At 51.3% G+C, this 20,239-nt stretch overlaps 1 protein-coding gene across 1 annotated transcript; it reads left to right on the top strand.

Moving 5' to 3' along the window:
• Positions 1 to 446: 446 nt before the first annotated feature.
• Positions 447 to 17,178, top strand: LOC100678488. The gene is made up of 4 exons (XM_031931890.1): positions 447 to 1,573; positions 8,877 to 8,954; positions 14,157 to 14,423; positions 14,500 to 17,178. The coding sequence occupies exons 1-4, from the start codon at positions 1,550 to 1,552 to the stop codon at positions 16,792 to 16,794; spliced, it is 2,664 nt and encodes an 887-aa protein (XP_031787750.1). The 5' UTR covers positions 447 to 1,549; the 3' UTR covers positions 16,795 to 17,178.
• Positions 17,179 to 20,239: the final 3,061 nt, after the last annotated feature.

Genomic DNA, 20,239 nt, shown 5'->3' with positions numbered 1-20,239 from the left:
GCTAATTAGGATATCGAAAATCTTAGACCGGCGGTTAAAGAGAGGGCCTCGCGCTCGTTATCGGTCTGGCTGCGCGCAGCGTGTGTTTTCGATACTATTATCGTTCCCTGCGTGTGTCTTTATCAAGAGTCGTCGGCTCGCAAAGAAAATCCCGCTTCTGTACTATTACTTCTGTATTAGTCGTAGCTCCGCAAATACTCGTACGAAATCTTAACGCGTCGCGCGCGGAAAAAGGGTCGTTTATCTCGAGCAGAGTAGTCTGAATGCGCCGCTGGAAATTCGAGTGCTTCTTCTTTCATCACGCTCGCCCGATCGACAGTTCCTTCCTACCCTTATTTTCATTCGGCGAATTCAACTCACGCCTTGGCGCTGCCGCTGTATACTTATATATATATATATATATATATATATATATATATATATATATAGGAAAGCGCTCGCTGTGTAACAAGCTGATTCCCTCGTCCTACTCAATCTCCTCTCGGTTCCCGCCTGTGTGTAGGCGAGAGATGCGGCTCTTTTCTCGGAAATCGTTGTCGGATTCTATATCTCCATCGAATATACATCCAGATGCACACTCGGCTAATTCTCTCGTTCGGATTCGGAGCAGGCCAATTAAGCCGATCGAGCGTGATTTCTCATGATCCGCGACCTAAATATAACTATATACGCGCAGGTATACGAAAATTTCTCTCTCGGTGCATCCTTATTTGACGCTCGCTGCAGCAGCCGACTCTCTCGCGATTTTCCGGTGTCTCCTACGCTCGATCCCTTTCTCTCTCTCCTTTCTCCTTCGCGCGCAGCTATCGCTCCTTTATTTTCCTTTCTACCTACATATAATACGCTCTCCGTGCAACGCCCCTTTTACCCGCGCCACCACCATCAGCGGCAGCAGAAACGATCGCCGGGAGAAGAGAGCCGGTTACACCCGCGGCGGCACACGATGCCAAAGACTGGAGGGGCTTTTCCACACGCTGCTCCACTCGCCGCCGTGTGTGTGCGAGCGTTTACTTCGCAAAGATCCTCCGGCAAAGACGGCTGTACTCTCCGCGGCTTGTCTCTGTCTGTCTCTCTCTCTCTCTCTCTCTCGTCCGTGATTGTCCGAGAGCAAAGCGACGTGTACACAGAGTGGAGAGCGAGGTGTGCTGCACTGGTGGGAGAGACGATAACTCGAGCTTCCAAGAGGAGAGGCGAGTTAAGTCGAGCGGAGCAAGTCGCCGAGGACCAGTGCTCTCGTCGAGGCGACACGACGTGTACATACAGAGACTCGCGCTGAGATATATAGACACACGCGGGTGCAGTCGTGCTTCGATCTTGTATACAACGATAGCGATAGCTCTGTTGGACGACGCTGATCTTTGATATCTCGAGATTTTCTCGTTGGTCCGCACTCGTGTGTCCGCATTTTTGCCCGATCGTACAACGCGTCTCCGGAGCAGCGGGAGGAAAAGATCGACGGGAAGAGAGGAAGTGAGGAGCCGAGGGAAGACGTTCCGCCGACACAACGGACTGGAGTGGAGCTCGCTGTTCATGCGTTAAGCAGAAGGACATGACGCTGATCCTCCGCACAGTGGTAATTATTGTTTTTTATTTTCGATACTTAACTAATCGCAGCTCGTTATCGGTGGTTAAACGACCCTCATCAACAATGTAATATCGCATCTCTTAAAGTATGTTTTCACAACGCTTATCCGACGAGATAAAAAGCTGGTACCAATTTGTATGTGCCTTATCTTGCCGCGCGGTCGAGCGAACGGTACCGGCCGTAGACGTAATGCCCCGCGCGCTCGCGAAAAAAAGAGTCGAGAGCAAGGCTTGATTTCGGTTAACTCTCATCCTCGAATTAACCATCACGTTTGACCCACTTGCGCCGGAATAGAGCCTGCTCGTAACGGCGACACCTGATCCCATTAATCCAAATAGCTCGACCCACGTACACGCGAAAATGCAAAAGAACGACAGAGGAGAAAGAACGATTAAAAAAACCGGCGATCCGGTTCCATCGAAAAGCGGCCCCCCGTGGAAAGTACTTTTTTGCGGGGCTAAGCACGATCAAGCAGCGCAGGAGCAGCTTTTTTCTCCCCCTGCGTATCCGCGCTCGCGCGTCAACCTTGAAACTCAAATCGAGCTGGTACCACTCTCGCGATACTTTCTTCGTCGCGTGCGCTTGTTTACCTCCTCTCTCGCTCGCTGCAGTAGGGCCTGTCGTCGCCGAGTGCATCTCTCGTCCGCCGGAGAAAGTCTCATCCCCGCCCCGGCGCGCGACAACCCGAATCGCCCGTAGCTCTGCCAAATACGCCGAGCGTCCGGTTTCTTCTGCGCGGCAGGATCGACTCCTTTTTCTCGCTCCTTTCTTTTCTCTCCTGCACCTCTCTCTGGGAGAATGGCGACTTCTTACTTTGGCCCTTCCGTACCGAAGTCGCGGAAACGGAAATGGCCATTTTTCGGATGACTCTGCAGAAACTCGCCACCGCGGACTCCTATATGTATACGGAGATGGTCGTCGGGCCAGAAATGAGTTCGGAGGATGATTTAAGTGATTACCGCCGCTTTTAGGAACGAAAAATCCCGCGTTATGGCTTTCGCGAAGCTGCGCAATCATCGCGTACGTCGCACATCAGCCTGAGCGAAATTGGATGATTAAATAATTGCAGTCCATCGTAAGTTAATCGGATAAACGCCGGCGACTTCTTTTTACAATTCGCGCTCCTGAAATGTTTACAGTGCGGCGAAAACAATTTCCCTCAGCGCCGTAAGATTTACGTTGCTCTGCGCGCGTTGCGAAGTGGATCGACAAAGTGATGCGAGGCATCCCAAACGACTTGAAACGCCCGCAGGAAAGTATGTCAGAAATGAGAACTATTCTAACTTTCCTGGTCGGAGCTGCAGCAGCTCGACAGAGACAGAAGTGGTCCGCGCACCGGCTCTACCACTATCCGCGAGCGAGTCGAGTATTTTCTTACATATAACGTCCAAGCTTTTCGCGCGCGCCTCTGTGTGCGTGTGCGAGACTCGGACTTTCAGCTATATCACATTTCCAATATATAGGATCCGCGATTTTTCCAGCGACGGAGATTGGGCCAAACGGACCCGAAAGATTCGATGGAGCTTTGGTTGTTCTTTCGGAAAATTAAATCGAGGAAAACTACAGGTCGATGTCAACGCTCCGACGACGTCGTAAAGTTCAACGTAACGAATTATATAAAATCTCTTGTGAGAGTTCAATGACAATTATTGCCGGGCTTTTATTGTTGTCGGAATTCAATGTTGCGACGTTTCGCGAAAGAAAGCCAATAAAAGCCGACGTTCGAGCCTCTGATGAGAGGACAAATAAAAAGTCTGGGCAGTAAATTTATTTCACGAGTCGACTTTATACCCTCTCTCTCTCTCGCTCTCAATGCGTTTTACTATGACATGGCATCCCCTCGAGCGAATTTAAGAATTTATCGGTGAAAGACCCCGCGTGATTCCGTTTCTTCATTTCTAATTTCCACTTTAACGGCTAATTTATCTCACTTCGAGCACAGCATTTCCGAAGGACGCAAACATAGCCTTTCAACGAGCTCGTAAAACCTGTTAATTTTCGAGGAACAAAAAAATCACCCCAGAGCTTTGATACGGAAACTACCGCACACCTCCGAGTGATTTCCCGATCTTCAAAGGGAAATTCGCCGTTTCCAGAAACGAGATCAAACGCCGCGAGCTATATAAAGAGAGAAAAACGCGGCAATTAAAATTTACAAACGAATGAGCTCCGGCACGCGTACATAGAGTAAATAGCGTCGTCTTTTGCGTAACTCGCGCGCGTAAGCGTTATGACGGAAAAGAGGCTGTTTTTGTCGTCGCCGGGACTGTTGCGCAATTTTGCCCGCGAGAGAGAGAGAGAGAGAGAGAGAGAGAGAGAGAGAGAGAGACGCGCATAGAAACGCTCGTATATACCGCACCCGCAGACTCTGCACTTTCATCGCAAGCCGCGGGTGAAGCCGATATTATTCAGGCCAATAGGTATTTTCACTGACCGACTGACCGATATATCGTATAGTCGCGGAGCCGAGCGCATGTTTATATAGGTATATACGCGGCTGCGATCTTTCATGCGCGAAAAGGGACGCGGCGGCTTGGATTTTCGTAATTTCGCGGGTAATCGAGATCGGCTGCCGCGAAATTGCTGTTCCGAGAACTGCTCTAATCGATGTTAAGTAGGGTTGTCCAAGCGGTACTTTGCGCGCTGAGGAACCGAGTTGTATATTAGGCTGTAATGTCTTGTAACGGTTCGTTAATACCTCGTAATTCAGCTGCTGTACACGCGCGCGTTTCGTAATTTAGGATTATGCCGCGCCGGCATTAATGGAAAATGGGTCGGAAATTGTTTTGAATGAAATGATGAATAAGATAATGATATCCTACGCTGCTGTAATCAATATCTTCCAGCTAACACTCTTGTGGTTTTGTAGAATCGTAAGCGTTCTGGTGCGATTTCAATCATAGCACTGCATATATGCGATTGCGCAACGGATATCGCGAGTGGCTGTAATTTTGTTTACTCAAGATTGAACCAAATCGACTTTCCTTTCCGCGCATTGAGATCGCAAAACCAACACGGTAGCTAAAGACGTTATCCTTGACAGTTAAAAGTGACTGGAACAGAAATTCTAATCGACGATCTCCTGTAAGCGTGTACACATATGATTCCCCTAATATCTCCCACCGAGTCTAAATCGAATGAGAGATTCCCCAGCATCGATACACAACGGCGACTCATGGCTCGCTATCTAAAATCGAAGCAGATAGAAACTCGTATGTATATATTGCTGTATACGCCCACGCGAGAGATGCGGCGGCGATATAGTTCGAGCGCAGCGGTGCTAAAACAGTTATACGGCGCGACGCAACCCGTCCGACCGGTGCGTGTCTATGGTATAGTACACACACACACACATATGCGCCGACAATTCGCCAAGGTGAATGTCTCGTGTGCGCCTGACCGTGAACGCAGCCGATCCTTCCATTCACAGCTGCGGCGAATTGTATATAGGTATACCTTCATACGCTGCTCGGTTTCTTCGCGTATGCAGCTCGCGGTGAGTTTTGGCGAAACAGCTGGTCCGCTGCGCGCAGGAATGACATTTACGGTTACAAAATTGCAGGCTTGTTCTGATTAGCGCGTGGTCCGTTACGATGCACTTTTAGCTCGGTGATTAACCGTCGCATTTCCTCTTCATTTCGATAACTGACCGAAGTTTCGTTTCGCCGATGCACACACAAAACCGAATATACCGTTATAACAGCTCCAGCCGAACAAGATTAATCAGTTAATACTACAGCGGTATCTTTCTCGGACAGGATATGACGTTCGCGAAAGCCCTCGCGCTTTTCATCAAAGCATGGCCGAAACAATGCTTTTATACGCTCCGCAAACAATGGGCAGTGCAGAAACGAAAAAGAAGCCACACTGATAGTGCGAAAGGATGAATCGAGTGTCGATCCTAATAACCTCTCGCCGCCGCGGTTGCTACGGATAACTCGAGCCTCGTGTATGTGCAGCGAAAGAAAACAATGGAATAGCCATACATGGGACTACGGGCAAAAGGAAGGAGAGGAGGCGCTGTACTCGACCGCGTGTGTTATATACCGATCGATCTACGGAATGTTCCTATATAGGTGCCCCGTTTAGAAAAACGAAAGTCGCGATCGCCGTGAAAAATGAAAGTTTGGAATAAAAAGTAAAGCAGCTGTCAACGATCTATAGATCGATTTTCGTACAGTTGAGAGATTTTACAAACGATTTAAGATACATATAAGAGTATCTCGAGCGAGCGAGATCATTCATCACGTTTTACACCGGATTATCATCATCGTTGCGCAACGCGGAAATCCATCCGTAAAGCTCCGGCGAACTAAATCGTCCGGCGTACCTATATAGTTCGCTAATAGAACGCGCGGCGTAATATAGCGGGTGTTATATAGAAGGAGCCGGTGAAAATAAGCCGAGATTGATCGCGCGCTAGTGGCGCAGAGCTATACTGGCTGGCCCATACCCTTTTACGTATACGCGGCTAACTCTCGGGAGCTTTTCCCTCTAGTTGGATATTTTACGAGCATATATCCCCCACCCATGTGGACTTTTCCATCTTGCACGCTCGCGCAAGGCCTTTGCCGCTCTCTCTCTCTCTCTCTCTCTCTCTCTCTCGGGGGTCCCTCGCAAGCTCTCCTTATACCTACAGCTGTCTCAATTATTCAAGCTTCAATCTACTCAGCTCATGTACTTAGCAATGAACGCGCCTTTACGCGCGCTGCTTCCTTCTTCCCGGCGTGTCTTTCTTTCATTCTCCCTCCCTCTCTCTGCCATTTTCTCTCTTTGTACCTCAACCGCCGAGCGTCACTGTACTGACGGACGTGAGGCTTGATTCGCGTTGGTCGTCGTTCGCTCTTTTTCTCTCTCTCTCTCTCCCTTCGCTCGTTCAGACAAACGAGCCTTTTGTGATTAAAGGATTTCCCTGCGTGGATACACTTTGCGGTAAATAGAGCCGAGCTTTTTTCTCTCTCCGTACCGTATGGTATAATACTGTCCCGGAGCTTTGACAGATCATTGCTACATTTATATTTCAATGCAAAGGGCTCTCCGGTCGAGAAAAGAAAGCTTTGATTCCCGCGGAAAAACGCTGTTCGATACACTCGCGGTCGTCCCCGCATATTCCCGGGTTCATCCCGCTCGAAATCCCCGGAAAAAATTCCCCGATTCAAAAAGTGTACACGGAGCCGCGCGTGTACACGTATAGGTAGAGCCCATCCGCGCGCAAGCTGTCTTCCCGGGGGCTCGCTTTGAGCGGATTCCAAGGAACGATCCGTCCGGAAGAATATCCCGGCTTCGAGATTTCCATAACAGTGCTCTTTCTCTCCCTCTCCCTCTCTCTCTCTCTCTCTCTCTCTCTCTCTCTCTCTCTCTCTCTCTCTCTCTCTCTCTCTCACGGCAGCCGGCAGCCTAATATTATATCCGATGTACGTGCCCGCGGCCACAAAGCAAAACCGCCGCGCAGCGGATTATGACCCGAGGACGGCGGCGACTGAGGGGGGAGGCGGCCAAAGGCTGCGCCTTATGCAAATCGCGCGCAGCCGCCCTTCCCGTATATACCGAATTCGCGGAGAATCTCAATTTCCTTCGCTTGGCCGCCGACGATCCGCAGACCTTTATTCCCTCACCTCTCCCAGCAGCAGCAGCCTTTGTCTTTGCTTTTGCTACGAGTGTATAATACTCGCGAAAGAGCCTCAGCAATTATACTTTATACGAATGGCTCGAAGGTAGGACATGTAGGACATGTAGCAGAGTTTTCGAATAAACATGGCCGGGAAAGCTCTGCAGCGAACATCAAAGAAAAACTCATCGAGCTTTCCAACTGAATCCTGTCGTGACCTCGTCACACCGCCGAGAGTGTACACACGCGCAAGCTTCTATGAAGCTCTCTTTCGAGCTTGTGCGTATTATATCGACTCTGCGATTACATCAGACGGCCGTTACCCAGAAGCTTTTCCAAGAGCTATATGATCTTACAAGATCCCTCAAAGACGAACGTATACACATACGGTACGAGTATCAGGTACAGCGTCGTGGTCGTGTCGGGAAAATGTTGCTGAAATATGCTCAAGTCCGCGCGAGCGCTGATTTTCAGGGCTTTGAAGCTAAACTTGCGGAAGGTGCTGGCGGTGGCGCGGTCCCTTGTTAAGCGCTATAAAGCATTGTACAAGAGATAGCGGCAATCTAGCCCGAAGGTATATACGGACGAATTTTCCCTTATGGCACAGCGAAGGAGTTACGGCTGCGGCCGCCGCCGCTGGGGGGAAAAAGTTTACGGGGTCTCGTATAAGGGAGAGAGAGAGAGAGAGAGAGAGAGAGAGCGCCTCGGGGACGTGCGGGATTTTAGATCTCCCGAGGAAAATCCATCGCCGCGGCGCTTTTAGTAGATCATAATTCGAGCCGTAAAAAATGCAAATTTCCGACCGTTTAATGAGGCTAATCGCACTTTGCGCGCCAGCTCCTCACCGCAGTATCTCTATACACTTGGCTCGGAAGGGCCGAGAGACAGCGCGCAGCTGCGGGAGAAAAAACATTCGCTGCGGATTATAGACCGTCTGCGCTGCAGCTGCGCGTTTCTCGTCGGAGAAAACTCATCGCGGAAAGAGGAGCGAAGATGAAGTGCGCGGGATGAAACTGAAAAGTCCTTGCGGAGTAAGTCAGCTAAGATAACTTTTGTCATCGGCACACACAGAGAAAGAGGGTAAGAGAGGCAAGTATCGTCCCGCGGAAGTTAGACTTCGCTGCTGTTGCAACAGACAGCGGCTGTGCGACTTAACGCTGGCTCTTCCCCACAAAACAACTTTGCGCCTCTCTTTCTCTCTCTCTCCTTTCCTTTTTCGCTGTTCCTACTTCATTTGTCACGGCGCGCTTCCGCCTCCCTCCTGGCGATATACTTTCCAGCGGAACAAACTTCTCGAGTGCATCTCGAGGCTTAGCTCCTGTAATGGAGGAATTAAGACGTAAGCTATTTATGCATACACACGCTCTCTGTGCGAATAGACGTCGCCGCCGCCGAGATTCTGATTAGAAGCTCGTAGACGGCGACGGCACCGCCGCGGTTATCCGCCTTTGCGCCTCGCTGGTTATCTGCGATAAGGCGCGATTCTGGCGGCGTCGCTCGCGAGAGGCTTAATTAAGCTTCTCTCGCTTGTTTACCTTCCTGGAAGCGCGAAAGCGATATCCAGGCGTGAGCGAACTTTCCGCGGGAGCGAGACTTCCACCGAGCTTCGGCGAATATACGTTATAGACAACGCAGTAACCTTTTGCGGGATTTTGATCGATAAACGGCCTTTTCTGTTTCCAGGTGGTTCTGGCCGTACTGCTGGCACCCACGACTGCGACCCCACCGGCCGGATACGTCAAGCAGCCCGACAATGACAAGGTAAATTCGCGCACGGGAAACCGGAATTAAAACTATGCGAGCCGATCGATCGCGAGAGCCGCTGGCACGCAGAGGAGCTTCGGTGACGATTTTCCATTTATCCCGCCTCTAAAAAGCTCCGGCGGAATAAATGAAAAAGAAGACGAGAAAGCACGTCTGGCTCGCGGCATAACTGCAGCTCTGCAGGAGCGGAGAATCACGGCGCGTGACGGAGATTCCGCCGGCGAATATCGCGCAGTGGCACGCTTTTGCTCGACAGGTAGGAGAGAAAGAGAGGGCGGACACAACATAGAGAGTTGCCATGCAGCGCGCTTCCCTCCACGCGCGCGCGCACTCTTAATTAAATTTTCCGTTTCAATTAATCGCGGAATCCTTATTTCCATTAACCAATAAGATTCTCTTCTCTCCCTCAGCCCAGCCGCTCGCGCATACATTCACCGGAACGTGACAGCGTTAATAAACGTCGAAATGTAATTATCGGATTTTTAATTATAGCTTTTTTCGGAGCCGCGCGTTCGAGCAATTCTGATTCGCGAGATATTTAATCAAGCGCGAAAATTGAAGGAACAACGAGGCGATATGTAACGTCGCGATTAATCGTTACGTACTCGCACGAGTGTTAATGTAACTCGATTAAAAAGCTCCGCTGCTCCCTGTACACATCAGGCGTGATATTTCGTACAATCGTAGAAAATAACGCCAGAGAGACGTATATAATACGGCTAAATCGAGATTAGCGTTCCTCCCTCGTCAGCGGCGAGGCGCTATCGTGACGCGCGAGGGCGCGCGCTCGGGAGGCAGGTGTTTTACTTTATCACGGCATCTCCCCGGACGTTTCCTGAAATGAGAAAAAGCTGCGCGAAGAAGCGGAACAAGCTTGGCAGAAGCGTCGGGAGTACACGCACACACGGTAGACCTACATGCGGAGAGAAAGCGAGAAAGAAAGTGTAAGAAAGAGGGAAAAAAAAGACGCACGCAGGGAACGCCAATCACGCGTCAGGAGGAGGAAGCCAGGAAAACGTAGGTATATGTATAGAGCGAGCGAGGGCGGCGCAACTTTTAATCGATCCGAGGGAGAGAGAGAGAGAGAGAGAGAGAGAGAGAGAGAGGGAGAGAGAGCTTGCAGCCCCCGCGCTCTGAAATTTCCATATTTATAAGCTCGAGCTCGACTCCTTTCTTCGGCTGCTGCTGCTGCCGTTGTCTATTTAACGGGTCGCGAACTGGGGCGCGAAACGAGCGAGAATTCAAATTGCCGCTCCCGGGTAACGTCTTGCTTCTCTCTTGCTCGCGCGCGCGCAGATGACCGCTGATAAGAATTCACGCCGAGCGAAGACAGGTTTTCTTCGCTTCCTGCCGGCGTGTCCTCTTTTTCCCTACCTCTTTTTTCGCCTGTGCAGCTCGTCGAGATGAGTCGCTATTCCTCCCGGGAACGTCTTACCGGCGAGATTTCGCGTTTACTCTACATCCGCGCGCGCGACTTTTCTGTCTCTCTCTTCGTGTCGGCTTTCGTTAAATTCGATTCCGCCCGTCTTGCAGCGTCGCGATGTGTACAGGATTTATTTTCGGCGCCCGGGCGACGGATGTCGATCGCCGATACGTCCCCTGGATGTATCGATAGCTCACGGGATTATCGGGGCCGTTGATGTACGACTTGAGTGAATCGAGTCGTATAAGTGTAGAGGCGCACGCGGGCTGTCGGATTAGGAAAACGTGTATACCAGTATAGCACTGCTACTGCTGCTGCAGCGAAATGGGATTTTCCGGATTGACGATATATTCTTGGAGGAAATTCAGCGAATCCGTGTATGCATATATTATGGTCGATCGAGGGTTATTATCGGAGGCTCGGACTCCATTAGCGCTTTGCAAGCTCGTCGGCACAAGTTCGTCAAACAATGAGCGCATGGAAGGCTGCGCGCGGTGTCAGAGTTCGAAAACCCGATTATCTCTCGGGCCACTGTGCATAATGACGATGGGGCTATCGTCGTGTGCACAAGGGTTATACCGTCGCGCTGCTCGCACGTCATATGTATATATGTGTATACAAGGAACGTCCGAGCCACGTCGGCGCGAGATAAACCCGCTGGTGCAGATACGCCGCGTAATCATCGTAACGCGTGTTTCTTTTTTCCGTCCTCGTGTACACCTCAAGCATATAAAGGAAACGAATCTGCGTTCGCCGGGACTGGTTTCGCCGTGCGCGTGAGATTAATGAATTCGGTCAACTGGAATTGAATAATTTTTTTTCCTCCTTCCCGTCGTCGCCGCCGCGTATTTATGCATGCGCGTGCGACTCGTGACAAATGATCCGAACGGAACGTGGTCGTGCTTTGCGTAACAGCGAGTTGATAAACTCCCAAGCGTGTATATATTTGGGTTAACGAAAGTTCAATTATATCCTGGAAAAACAACTCCTTAAAAACGTCCCGGCTGTATAAACAAGCTCCGGACTTATAAATTCGGGTGAAAGTAAAATACACTCGCCGAGATGATATCGGCGGGTACGCACACAGAACAATGGCTTTCTACAAACGTATGCCTACGCCCCATCGCTCCGGACCTAAATTCCCAGGCGAGTAGGTAATAAGCATAATTCGCGAGCCGAGCCATATAACCGCGCTGCGGGAAAATAAAAACTAACGCGAAAAGCAACGCCCGCGTCGGTGATAATCAAACACACAAGCGGTCGAACTTTCTCGCCGACGAGTTATTGTAAAAGTCAGCTAACGCACGAAAAAAGCCAGTGTTTACGAGCCGCTCGCGTCTACCACACCTATTCATAGCACCCGAGAGCAATTACTTATCGCGCGAGCTCGCTGCAGCCGAAAAGTTCGGCATCAAAAAGCCAGAGCGGCAAAAGTAGAAAGTGACGTCCGGACCGCGAAACTTGCCGCGGCGCTATATGCACGTCATACATATGCACGTGAGGTGCACCTGCTACGACTAGGCGGTAACCTCCTTATACGAGCTCTCTTCGTTTTTCTCCAGGCAGCAGCACCACCAGCAGCTCGTCCCATTTTCACTCGTGCGCCTCCCTTTTTACTTCGCGTCGCTTCTTCGCGACTAGTTTCGGAGGGAAAACGCGGCACGCCTACATATTTTCCTTGACTCGCACGTGAGGATTTCTCGTCGGGGATTTTTGAGAATTCGAAATGCGCGAACGCCTGGCTTCATCCGACTGGAAGAGTGAAACGCTGAACACGTATGCGGCTGTATGGTAAACTTAATTACGATTTTGCGAGCTTTTTTCTCCCTCCCTCCCTGTTGCGCGTGTATTCCGAGCCGGAAAACGGGATTCTGTTCTATAAAGGCAAATTAAGCGTATTATGCCCGGCAACATCGTGTTTTCCGTCGCTACGGAGTTAACAGGATTTTCCAGAGCCGAATTAGTTTTACCAGTTTCTCGCGCGCGCGGATGGAAAAACTTCCTTGCATTCTTTCGGCCCGAGTATATGTATTTTTTCGCCGCAGTAATTACGCGATCTCTCACGCGCGTAACAAGCAGCTCGTAGCTTTTTAATAATATACACGAGTAGAGTATATTGAAAAAAAAAAAATTATCGGTAGTTACCTCAAGCCTTTTTCGCGCAGAAATATTTTCGTCGACATGCCAGAGCGCGCGACGCTCGTGCAGAACCGTGAGAAACGAGTGCGTGTACCTGTGCGAGCGAGTAGTAGCAGACGGGTATGGCTCGACGCCGATCACTTTTCGGAGAATCCGAACGACTCCCATTTAAACCGCGAGTCGATCGAAGAAATTCTCGCCCAACCGAGCTATATAACTATAGAGTTGAAAATCGCTAAATGGTCCGTACACTCCCGGTATATATAGGTATAGAGCGTTGAATTTTATCTATTAGAAGTTTGCGGAACTTTTATTATGGAGACATTTATTACGGCTCTGTGCGCGCGCGCTCGCTCTGGGGTCAAGAATGGCTATGGAAGCCGAGACGGTGAGCCCGACAAGGTGGGATGAGGTGAGAGGGAAGGGGGGGGGGGGTATAACCGCGCGGTCTTGGCTACAGCAGCATTATGAAGCATCGTAGCGCCTTCGAGATTTATAGCGACAGCGACGCAGGATTAATAGCGCACTTATAAGATATTATTAACGGTCGCTTACTGTCTGCTTCTGGCTCTCGACCGCGCGTCTTAATAGCCTCCGCGAGCTTCTCGTGAAAACTTTCGATGATAAGTGATAAGGGACACTGGACTCTTTCTAACTCCGCAGCGTATGCAGTGTACTTTTCAAAAGCTTTCATTGTCAAGAGCTGCTGCTGCGAGCAGTTGATGCGGGAACGGCTGTTTTGGATTTGCCGAACCGTTAAATCGTTATTCGGAATCGGAAAATTCGCTCGGCTTGAGATAAACATCGGGGCTGGGCAGAGTTTTCAAGTATACACAAATCATCAAGCGAGTGCTGATTTTTTAATGGCTAAATCAACAGCGCCCGCAAGCCAGCTCTGTTGTATCAGCGGCTATAGATATACTGATTGACGCATGTCGAGACATTATCGCGCGTGTACGCGGTCACGTAATTTTTAATAACCGACGGGCAATTTTTCGCCAAATTACGCCCGTCGATATCCCCAATCAAGGCCGACAGTTATAGATGCAAGAAGTAGAAAGTGCGCTGAAAAAATCGACGGTCGTTAAATTTACGTTCAAAAAGCAAATATTATACTTATATCTTCCTGCGTATATTATATACCTCGAACGCCTGCACGAGTATAAAGGGGAGAAAAAGGCGTCATCCTGCAATCTTCTCGCCGGCCGTATAATAAGAATCGTCGCGAATCTCCCGCCACGTAGCATCTCTCTCTCAGCGACGACGATTACGACGCGCTCGACTTTCCATTTATCCGCGCACGCGCGCGTGTGTGTAAGCGTATACGCGTGCCCTAGAAACAACTGCCCCGGGCTCGCTCGTTTGTTATACGGCATATACGCATGATTGTTCACGCGCCTCGAGTTACACTTTCTCGCGGGTATAGTCCGCGTCCATATCGACATTGTGCTCTCGCGTATACATATACACTCTCCTTTCTCGCGCTCCTCGATCCGTCTCACGCCCAGCTCTCGCGACCGTTTAAATATACCTGGCTCTCGATATAAAACATCTGAACGCTCGCGATTAATACTGGAGAGCCTGTGTTATACAAGCGATGTACATGTATAAAGGCGGTGCTTTCACTTTTTGCGCAGAATCCACCGTCGTACCGGTACAAGTACGAGGTCGAGGACAAGACACTGGGCGACGGCCAGGGCAAGGCGGAGGCCCGCGAGGGCGAGCACGCCCGCGGTCGATACTACGTGAATTCCGGACGAGCTTCCACCGACGTCAAGTACATCGCCGATGAATGGGGCTATCATCCGCTCGTCAGGTACGCGGCGGCCGACGATCACAGCAGCGCCTCGGCGAGCTTCGCCTTCGGCGAGAAAGCCGTCAATGATCTGCTCAACGAGAATAAGGTACGTTTTAAAAGTTGGCGTTTATTCAACGAGTTATGAATTCAATTAGCTCAACGCGAAACGATTCTCATTTCAGAACGGCCCATCCAGCCCCGAGGGCGAACAGAGGAAGCTTTTCCAGCCCAACGTGGAGAACGAAACTTTCGACGGCCTGGCTCAGGTTTCCATCCAGTCCGATCCCAGCGCGAACCCCTTGAACGTTAACTACGTCGCGGGGCTGGCTCAGCTCATCGAGCCCGTATCGGCCGGAAATAACGAGCTGTCCTACCCCAACGGGCACCAGTCGCCCACGATACAGCAGCAGGATAACAAGCTGAGCTTTGAGGACGAGCAGCTGGTCATCGAGAACGTCGGGAGCTACGGTCAGCGAGCCGTGGATCAGCTCTATAGCACGACGACGACGAGTCCGCCGACGAGCACTCGAGCCGGCCGCTATTTCCACGGGCGAACGCGCCAGAAGACCTCCAAGACCTACCTGCCCGACATAATACCCGGCTTGAGTGCCTATTCTTCCAGCGCCTTCCCGCCCGTGCAGGATAATAGCGTCGGCGGCGGCGTCGAGACCGATCAGAGCGGCGACGTTCCCGCCACGACGGCCAGTCCACTCCTGATCAATTACGGCGCCCCGCAGGCCGTGCTCTCGAGCAAGACGGCCCAGGAGCTCGTCGCGACCATCGAGAAGCAGCGCGCCTCCTTCGCCAAACCCATTGTCGTGCAGGAGGTGCAGAGCCCCGAGCAGAGGCCTTTCCAGTACAGCACGACCTTCGAGTGCGAGGACGACGAGCAGCCGATCACGGCCAATCCGCTGCAGGCCTCGGACTCGGCTTCCTCTCACATACTCAACCCCATCCAGGCGGGAGTGGCTCTCGTCAACGCGGGCGAGGCCCATCTCATCGGCGACAGCGAGGGCCCTCCGCCGGCGCCCGTCAACGAGCACATCGAGGAAGACGCTCCTCCAAATGGAAACCAGGGCCAGATCGTCAACAACGGCATCGTCGCGCAGCAGTCGGCCGGCAATTACGTCGGTGTCAACCCGGCCTTCGGTGGCGTGCACGACGAGGCCAGAGCCAGCTCGACGACGCCTCAGCCGCAGCTTCAATCGTCGGCGGCGCCGAGTCAGATCCAGAGACAGGACCAGGCAGTGGAGGTCCAGAAGTCCATCGAGATCTACAGCAGCTCACCGGCCGGTAGCCAGGAGCTTCAGCTGAAGGAGCAACAGCAGCAGCCGGCGACAATCGACCAGCAGCAGTACCTGACGAACCTCGCGGAGATCGGCGCCAAGCAGGGCTCGACTCGGACGCGCAGCGAGACCTTCACTAAGCTCTACGAGATCGGCGACAGCTACCCCAAGGACTCGTCGGCCGACAAGCCGGTCTACGTGGTACCGCCCGGCACCTACGTGCTCGAGGACAGCTCCGTGCTGAGGAACAGCCTGCTGCAGGAGAAAATACACCAGCACGATAGCGGGATCAAGATGCAGCGACAGCCCTACCGGCCGTTCGAGAAGAAGAAGATACCAATCTCCCACCCGTACCCGATCCCCGTGCTGCCGGTGCCGATACCGATCGAGAAGGTAATCGAGCGCAAGGTGCCGGTACCGGTGCACATCCCCATCCCTCATCCCTACCCGGTGGAGAAGCCCGTGCACATTCCCGTGCCGATCGAGAAGATCGTGGAGAAGCCGGTGCACATCCCCATCCCCGTGGAGAAGATAATCGAGAAGAAGATACCGGTCTCGCAGCCCTACCCGATCGAGGTGACCAAGTACATCGAGAAGCCGGTCATCGTACACGCCCCCTACGGAGTCCAGTACGGCGTGAGCTACCAGCAGATAATGAAGCCGCAGAACTACGGACTCTACGGCGGCAACAACAACTTGGCTCTGGCCACTTTCGGCCTGCACAACTACGTGAACAAGAACGAGCCGATCGCCAACAGTCTGAACCACAGCCAAGCATTCCAGGGCTACGTCTACGACAAGCCGGCCATACCGTTCCACGAGGGCAAGGAGAGCCTCGAGTACGAGAAGCTGCCCTACAACTCGTACATCCCGGTCTCGTACCAGTCGCCGGGCGCCAACAGCCTCTTCCACAGGCGACACACGCAGCCCCAGCGCGACGACTACTCCGGCCCCGTGCCGCCGCTCCAGCACGTGCAGCGTCAGTTCGGCTTCCAGTCGAAGCAGTCTTACGGATCGTATCCCGAGAGGCCGCAGCTGCAGACGGGCTCGCGCAAGTCGCGGAATCACGAGCCTCCCCAGAGATTCCAGAAGGGAAACTTCCGCCAGTCGAAGATCGAGTACGGCTTCAAGCCGCCGATGGTGCCGTCCGTGCAGTACGACGAGGAAACGGCCTCCAAGGTCGAGAGCTGAGCTCGCTGTCCGTTGTACGGGATTTTTGTATAGAAAAACAGGGGTCGTTCCGCTACCCCGTCGAATGTAGAGCGAAAGGAAGGATCGTAGAGTATCTTTGTAAATTGTATTTAAGTCGTACTTTTTAAGAGTAGTGTCGTCCGCAAGAGGATGTGAAATGCGGACGCGCTTTCGCGGGAGCTGATCGCGAGTCGGCACTTCACTTCCCCTTGTGATTATTTAATTCTCATTTTTTTACTCTCCTATAACTAGTAATTCTGTGCAAGTATAATAAGAATTCGCGTGACCTACGCTCGGTCGCGAAGATTTTCCAATAATAAAGTACTGTGTACATTTGTGTATCGTCTGTATGAAAAAAGAAAGAAGAAACTCGATGAAAAAAAACACTTGTATTTATCTCTGACATATTCTTTTCGATCCCGACACTTTCTCCGCCAATTAAGATTATATACACGAGAGTTCTTCTCGACTCGTCGTTAACTAATTATTTTACAACTGTCGAAGCGTGTCAGTGCGCGGAGCCATTAAAAACGATCATTAGCATTTTGTAGAACTAGATTGTCGAGCAGCCTCGGAAAAAGTGTACCAATGCATTCGCATTACGAAACTTGTTCCCCGTCGCGCTACTGCAGCTTTCCCGCCGGGCTGTGGAGTTTCTCACCCGATATGTACATGGATCCCAGCGCGGTTCGACGAATTAACGAGGTCGACTCTGATAATTATGTGTAAACATACGCGCGAGCGAATTATCGCGTTTATGACGATACGAGACAGCAGAGATGCAGATGGATCGCCAAAAAGCGCACGAGATCTACACCTGTTGAAGAGGGCCGCCTACAGTGTATATAGGGGCAAAAAGCCGAACTACCACAGCGAACCTCTTGTACACGCTCGTGTATACGGAAACTGGCTCGTTCTGACCTTATTTGCGGAAACATCGGAGAGTCTAGTCGCTGCGCTCGCGGATAAGAAATCGTCTGCCGGCGCAGCGCGAACGGGGACGGGCGTAGTCTATAAAGGGGTCACACGTACGTACCCACACACATCGAGGCTCGTATAAGAAGTTTTCCAGCGCGACGCTGCAGTCAAGGGCGGATAGATATATAGAGACACCGCTGCAGCCGTAGTTCATTCGCACTTATAACCCGCCGAGGTGAGTGTTAGAAGCTGTGCACACGCGGGAGTATAACGCAATATACCGACGTTATTTCTTTCCGCTTGGTCGTCTCTTTCCCTCGTACGGAGCCGTGTATATAGGTATATAGGTTTATAGGTATATAGGTATATAGAAGAGTGTGTACGTACGTGGGTGCGCGAGACACGTGGAGAGAGGAGGAGTCGGTGTATGAAGGGGAGGAAACGGATCTCATCTCGCGCGAGAGCTATATATAAGTCGTCGACTAATACAGTCGTCAGTAACCTTTATGTCCCTACTTACGACCTTATACGCTGCAGCTTCCGATCCGATTGGTTCTCGCGCGCTGCAGTATAGCCGGCAGCCCACTAGAGACGTAATATCGCTCGTCGCCTCTCGGACGATGCTTCATCCTCTTTCTCTTTTTCTCCCGGCTTTCTTTCTTCGCTCTCTTTCTCTCTATAGCTGAGAGTTTAATGAAAAGGCGAATTTTGCTGTGTAGTCGGCTTTGCCAGCGCCGACGCGATATCTGGAAGCTCAGCTGCACCGACTATACACATACTTTACTCTTGTGATGTGTTTTCGCACCGCTCGCGAATTTCGGCCTAAGCGTTATTGCGGCGAACTCTCGATATTGCCTTGTGTCCTGATGTCCGCCCGCTTTGATACAATTAATCGTCGAGCATCGCCTTTGCGCGTGTGTTTACGTGTGTTTGATATTCGACTGAGCGCAAATATTTGGAAAGCGCGCGAACGAGAGGCAATTTTCACGGCCGGGGAGAGATAGCTGGTAACGAGCATTTATATCGATACCCTCATCGTCGCGCGGCAATCAATTTATTCGGAATAACCACGCCGATGAAAAGAAAACACGTCTCGCTCCGCTGAATTTTTCCAAGACATACGGCAAAACTTTATAATAAGCTCGCGAGTCTCTCTCTCTCTCTCTCTCTCTCTCTCTCTCTCTCTTTCTGTTTTTCCAAAGATATACCCGACGAAACAAGTGCGATAAACTCAAAAGTTAGATTAGTTAATAACGGGCCGTCGGTACATCCCTCCCCTCCCGCATTGTCTCGTCGTGCCTTTCGTTCGACTTAACCGCAAGCTCGCGCCCTACCCTGTGTATACGCGTGTTTATGTTTATAAAGCACCTAGCCGCACGGAAAACTCTTAGCTTTCTCTCCGGCGGTCCAGAAGGCTCTTCCCCACTACGCTCAAATGGAATGCGGTATGCAAGCGTCGCCGCCGTCGTGGCGGGATAAGAATGGAGCTTACTTAGTGGAAGTCTCGTCCCGGCTAAGTGTATTGTTGTTTACCAAGTTACGTGGCTCCGGAGATAGAGGGAAGGGGGCAGAGATGCTGGGAGGGATGGTAGGTGGCAGAGGGAAAAAGGAGTGCGGAGGTATATAGGCAAACAGCTATTTACATAACCGCCGGCTCTAGTCTCACGTGTATGTGTGCGTGTGTGTGAAACGGTCCGTGGGGTTGTATCTTATTTCTTTCCGGGATTTGTGAAAATCTTCCTCTCTATGCGAGTTGTCCTCCCGCTCGCATTAAAGAAGCATCCCCTGAAGCTTGCCTGACGCGATTTTCCCTTTTCAGTTTAGATCCGTAGTATACGACGATTTCACAGCTGGGAAAAAACGGAGGTAAAAAGCTCGTTTCGTTCGGCGAATTCAGAAATTAGCTCAGAAAAAGCTTTCGTAATTCACTCGACGGAGGAGACGGACGAGCTAACGAGGCAGCGGATGATTTAAATGAAAATCATAATCGGATACGAAAAGCTCCGCGAGCGCCGCTTCGAAACAAGGCCGAAGCGAAGAAGCGCTAAATTTAAATGCGTCATCAAGTATTTACACGCGCTTCCCTCTGTTTGCCCTACACTAGCGGCGAGAAAGAGCGAAGGACGTTTCGTGCTCGGGAAAAAGCGAGGAAATGCAAAGGGACGTCGGCAATTTCAGCCGCGCGGGCTCTGGAAATTGAATTTTCGCTTCCTCGACCCCGCGCGAGAAGACGTCTAGTCCGTGTAGCTCCGTCTCAGCTGCGAATCCGCATCGCTGTATATACTTACGCGTCCAGCAGTGACGCGCGTGTGTACAGCTCGAAACAATCATGCGCGCGCGAGGGCGATGCGTCATGCGAAAATCCAACAAGTTTTCCGGCTGGTTTTTAAAAATTCATGAGAAAAACTACGCTCGCCTGAATAATGCATAAGTACGCGCGGGCTTCTTCATTTGTCTTTGCTCCGCCTTCGTTCGAAAGGCGCTTTCTTTTGCGTGGAGCGACGTTTTTTCGCCTTTGTTTCAATTC

Source organism: Nasonia vitripennis, chromosome 5, assembly GCF_009193385.2.
Source record: "Nasonia vitripennis strain AsymCx chromosome 5, Nvit_psr_1.1, whole genome shotgun sequence".
Classification (NCBI taxonomy): domain Eukaryota; kingdom Metazoa; phylum Arthropoda; class Insecta; order Hymenoptera; family Pteromalidae; genus Nasonia; species Nasonia vitripennis.
This window is presented reverse-complemented; position numbering and strand designations above follow the sequence as displayed.